The sequence below is a fragment of the Phascolarctos cinereus genome, unplaced genomic scaffold, assembly GCF_003287225.1.
Source record: "Phascolarctos cinereus isolate Bilbo 61053 unplaced genomic scaffold, phaCin_HiC Scaffold_5;HRSCAF=322, whole genome shotgun sequence".
NCBI classification, from domain to species: domain Eukaryota; kingdom Metazoa; phylum Chordata; class Mammalia; order Diprotodontia; family Phascolarctidae; genus Phascolarctos; species Phascolarctos cinereus.
The window spans coordinates 379,712,873-379,718,428 of NW_027555958.1; the positions used below are offsets into that span (position 1 = coordinate 379,712,873).

Consider the following 5,556-nt stretch of genomic DNA (forward strand, 5'->3'; position numbering starts at 1 on the left):
TCTCAAAAGTTATTAAAATAAGATGTTCAGGGACAAGAAGATAGCCTCCAGTGTTCAGTCTTCCATGCACAGAAACTACCGCAATCTGCTAAGCATTCTCTATCTCCAAAAATATAGTGCTTAACAGGATCAGGATGTCAAGGGAACAGAAGGAGGATGACTGGAACTAGGAAAGCATAGACCAAGGATATGGAGAATCCAGGCTCTCTGCTGGCCATCTACTTTCCAGGGAAGTCTATGTCATGAGAGCCTATCAGAAAAGGGTACTTAAAATGGGGGAAATCTCTTAAGTGACCCTATATACTATGAGCTTTTGTTTTAGAACAGCAATATCCCAAGTTGCATACAACAGAGTAGGGTTGGTAGGGAACAGGCTTCCACTTTATGCCAGCTCTGGGCTAAATGCTTTACAAATATTCTCATTTGGAAAAGGCACTGGACTCTGAAGATAGAAGAGCAAATTCCAATCCCTGCTTCATGGTTTACTTTGTAATAATCTTGGGCAAGTGACTGGCCTTATGTTCCTCATCTCTAAGGTGGAGGACAATGACACTAGTATATTTCAGTGAAGAGCAAATTGGAAAAATATAAGGCTCTAACTGCATCACATTTCATAAATGTTAGCTATTATAGCTTATGATAAAAATCATCATACCAGCTCACACCTAGGTGACGCTTTACGGTCTGCAAGTCGCTTGTTTGAGCCTTTAAAAAAAGCTACTCTGGATGTCATTATTATTCCTATTTTACAAATGAGGAAATTGAGGCGTGAAGAGGTTAAATCACTTGCCCAGAGAGAAGGTAGGAAGTAGGTGTTTGAGGTGGGGGCAGAGTATTGTTCCCAGGAAGAGAGACTGAATAAAAATCTGAAGATTAGCTTGAATCCCAACCCAATTTCTTATGAGATATCCCATTCCTTCTCATTTCTTTTGGTTGTAATTCATAATAAGCACCTCCAGGAAGGAATTTGAGGCCTGAGGTGAAAGGGTAAGGACAGAAAGGAAGGCTGGGCACTTAAGTTTGTCTACACCACACGGCTAGAACAGCTACATTTTTATTAAAGTAACAAAAAAAGTGTACATTTATCAATAGAGCTGTACATTCTTTCATATAAAAACACTATACAATATACAATTAGTAACCTTTGTCCCCTCTGTCAGAATAGCTTACAAACTCACTACCATGTTTTACTTAATATGAGAGCCAGTCCTGGTCAACAGTCCAGCTCTGAGATCTTGTCTTTTAAAAGTACATATTAAGGAAGAAAAGAGAGAAAATATTTGAGAGACCACAAATGGCAGGGTCCTGTGTGCAGTCAGAGGCAAGGACATATATTCCACGGTGATTCACAGCTGTTTGTTGTTTTTACCCATCTCACAGGACAAGGAATCAATTCCCTGCTCTGTGGATGAAGAATTAACTTTCAATTAAATTTAATACTTGAACCAGGGTCTAGGAGCTGGCACGAAATTTGGTGCAGTCACAAAGGGGGCAGGACTAGAATGAAAGAGTAGAGAGTGTTTGGTTATTAGCACCTTAGGAATCAGGGAATAGAGCAGCTTGGGAAATCCAAAGGGAAAAAGAAAGCTGGGGACAGACTTTCACAGAAGGGGATTGGGAGGAAGGGGGAGGGATTCTTTACTAAGCCCTAGCAACAGAAGCTTAAACAAGCTGACCAGATGCTCCAGCTGTGTCCATCCCAGGGTGTTCTGATCAGGGATACCTGAAGCCTTCTCAACCCTCCCCCTTACTCCCATAAGTAGAGTGGGAAGGAGGGGGAAGGGATTTTCTTTTCTAGTGCAGCAGTTTTCTATTTCTCCCCAACCAAGAACAGTAAATATTGCACAATTCTACTAACGGATTGGAGTCACATTTAGAGAAAGACACTCCTCTTCCACCACCAGGCACTCAGTGCCAAGGAGAAGTAAATGCCCAAAGGTTTGTTTTTAGACGCAGCTCAAGAACAATGCCAAGGCCTGTAGAAACTGGGGCTCAGGCAAGAGATGCCCTTAAAACAAACTAGCCAGCTGGAGCTCAGAGGGCCTCAGGGAAAGTGATTCTTCATGGATGCCAGCAAGAGGGCTGGAAAATCATTCCCCCACCAGGCCACTCTGAGTTGCTGGAGGCTATATTGCACAAGGCTTGAGAACTTTTGTCCTAAAAGGATGGGGGGTGCTCTAGTGACAGCCCAAAAACAAGGAAGGGGAGAGAAAGGGGAGATTTGTGCTTTCAAAAGAAGACTTGTCATAAAAGTCCTGAAGTTCCCTGTAGCTTTTGAGTTCACCTCTTAAAGGGATAATGGCAGCATCATCAGGACTTTTTCGTGGTTCCCTAAGCAGGGCAGCAGACAAGGCTGCCAGTCCAAGGAGCATTCCCCATTGAGAAATGTTTGGGCCCCAGCCTTCCATTACAAATCACCCCCTTGAGAATTCAATATACACACATACACATACAAAGAGCAGCATAAAGCAACATAGAGATTTTGTGCAGGTTTCCTTACCCTTCTATTCTATGCCAGACCCTCCATCACCAAAAAAATCTAAATAAAAATAAAAACCCCAAAGACTTAGAAATCACAGCTGAGATGTCAAAACCTTCCAGACCCTGAGCATATTATCAGGACAATTTCTTAATTTCAAGAAAAGTTGATCCAGGCAGGAGGAATAAGGAAGCTGCCCTTTTGTTTCCTGCCCATGATCTCATCAGAGAGGGGAAGAAAAAGAGAAGAAAATAAAAAAAAAAGAAAGGAAAGATAGGTAACATAGCATTTCAAAAGTTTAGGCTTGAATGCCTCTTAGCAAAAAAGGATCAGGTTCTTGGAACCCTGGCTGTGGGTATAGGAGGCTATAAATTGAAATTCTCCTGTACCCTTCTCCCACCCAGGGTAGACCCTGATCTTTCTCATTCACAGTTGCTAACCATAGATCTTCTTGTTTTCCCTGGGGTGCTGACCAGGCTCCTACCCTATACCTTCCCCAACCCTACCATCATCTCATCCTGCCAAGTCCATACACCTAAACTGCTACCTCTCCCATTGGCAGATACTGGCTTCAAGACACTCAGGCTCACAAAATTTCTTTCCAAAGGCACCATAGGAGGCCACTTCCAAGCAGCTCTCACTAAGTAAGGATATTTTTTTCTTTAAAAAAAAAATTTTGGTTTTTTTCCCCCTCTTTTTTAAAAAAAATATATATAAATAACTCTTCATTTAAAAATATGATTCCCCAAGTTGAGGTATGCAGTAGCCTGTTGTCACGGCTGAATGAATACAGTAGATTGCTGCGGGTGGGGGAGGCAGTAGTAGGGATCTTAACTGGAGACCGCCATCACATAGTTCTTTGACTGGCTGCTCTGGCCCAGCATGATTTGGTTCTTGCAAGTGAGGAGTCCGTAAGAGGACGGAGTGGGCCCTTCCTCATAGAGGACACAAATTGATCCATCTTCTCCAATTCGGTAGGACACTTCATAGGGGTCTACCCAAAGGGTCAACTCGCTGGGCAGCAGGCGGTACAGCTGGGGCAGGCTGAGTCCAATCTGCCTGGCTACCTTGCTGATGATGGGGTCCATCTTGTGGTTGATTCGGATGCAGCGGTAGCCTGAACCTTTGGATGGTTTTTCTGGGAACCAATGGTGTTTATAGTGCTCTGTGGAGGGAAATGGAAAGATTCCCTGGTTAATTCAAGTCAGGATGGCACAGGTTATGCTAACGGCCTAGCTAGGATGGCCATGGATTAAATGTGCAGGCAAAAGGAAGGAAGCGCATGCAACGTTATAAGCATACTTTATCACTAAGCAGTTTCAAGGATCTTCATTCAGCCCTGGAGGGGCAGGAAGATGTAGCCACCCAGACAAAAAGCTCAGGAAAGGCTGTCTCAGAAGAAACTCTGACCTTCTTGTAGTGCTCGCCCTGGTGGCAGTGGTCTGCAGCCGCAGCCTCCAACAGTAGCCCCAGTTTAAGGATGGGATTGATGTTCTAGCATGCCTGGGCTTGGCCTATGGGAACTCCAGGGGCAGTCAACTAACAGACCATAAGCCAACAATTTTGATTCCAACTCAGTTGCTATAACATTATGGGATTATGGAGCAAATCATCTGCCTTCTGTGCCCTCAGTGCTTCTCACTGGAAAACTACAGCGCCTAATTCTCCCAAGGCTTATAATCTGAAAAATCCTCTGCCAATAGACTCAGAAATCAAAGAGCCAGGGCCTTGGCTTCAGATTTGTTTTGAGAAAACAGTCGCAGTCCCAAAGGAGCCAATTCACAACAGCTGGTAGCCCAACCAAATCCCTTTTTATTAATTCCAGTCTCTCCCACCCCCACAGTCACGGACCTCCTGGAAAGTGGGCTTCCAGACAAGGCTGGACACCTTCACAAACCAGGGTAGAAGGCAGATGGTTCAAGGGAAACTGAAAGAAACCCGAACGGAAACTCCCGTTGAAACTCATTGACTCCCAAGTCTGCCCACAGCCCGAGTTATAAGGAGGTTTTGTGTAACCATCAAAGGAAAGTGGCTGTGTCTCTCTGATGATTGAAAGGATTCAGACAGGGACAAGGGATTGTGCCCCACCACAGGCTCCGTGGTCAGCATCCCGCAGCCACTGCGGTCCACCTCCACCCTCCCTTCTCTTCCTCCCCCTACCAGATGTTAATACTAATATTCCTCAGCACTCGCATCTCTCCACTGTAGAACAATAATATTAATAACTCACATTTCTGTAGTACTTTGAGGTTGGATTACGCAAACTGGGCACTTAGGGAAAACATTTGCACTCCGGGGGTACGGGAAAGTGTTGGCCGGGATGGAATGGGGTGGAATGCTGGGTACTGACTGATGATCGGGGGTACAGTTTAGGGCGGGTGGGACTGGAAGGGTCCAAGTGCCACCCTTGGGGTTAGTAACCTCTCTGAATATGCCCACCTGTGAGTGCCTCTTGAAGGGCCCCGCTGAAAACTTGCAGCCTCTGTTCGCTTACACAGCCCCGGGTCCTCAACAGGCTCGAGAGGAAACCCACGGCGGCGGCGATCTCCGGGAGCATGTCTGCTCTCTTCCCGGTCCAGAGGGTCTGACTCATCTCGGGCGCACTGTCTCTGAGAGTGGCGGCGGGGGTTGTGAAGCTGGTCCCAGCGGCAGCGGGATGGGGAGAGTTCGCCAGGCTGGACCAGCCACTACTCTGGGGGATTCCAGCTGAGTTGACTTCCAAACCGTCAGCACCACCAAGGCTCCTGCTCTGCCCGGACTTGTAGCCTGTCTCTTCCTTTCATAGACTTGGCGAGGGAGGGGGAGACGGCGGCGGAGCCCATTGGCCATCGTGGGGCAGAGCCAGCCTTCGCCTCGCATCCCGCACTCCACCCCCTGCGGCCGCCTCCGCCTCCTCCGGCGCTTATGTCATCCTGGAGTGACGTCAGTGCTGGGAACCAGAGCTGGGGCTAGAGACGGGAGGAAGAGGGGAGGAGTGAGGGGAGGGAATCTAGGGTAAACCCGGAGTAGGTAACCTGGAGAGAAAGCAGGAATAACCGGAAGAGAAGAGGGACAGAGAGAGAGGGGGCAGAGAAAGA

General features: G+C 46.8%; 1 protein-coding gene across 1 annotated transcript; it reads right to left on the reverse strand.

Annotated features, from left to right (window-relative positions):
- Window positions 1-1,038: 1,038 nt before the first annotated feature.
- On the reverse strand, window positions 1,039-5,247 carry BTG2 (BTG anti-proliferation factor 2). Its single transcript, XM_021003061.2, has 2 exons — window positions 4,919-5,247; window positions 1,039-3,644 (listed from the first exon to the last, which is right to left on the reverse strand). Exons 1-2 carry the CDS (start codon window positions 5,070-5,072, stop codon window positions 3,310-3,312), a joined length of 489 nt encoding a protein of 162 aa, XP_020858720.1. The 5' UTR covers window positions 5,073-5,247; the 3' UTR covers window positions 1,039-3,309.
- Between the last annotated feature and the right edge of the window lie 309 nt (window positions 5,248-5,556).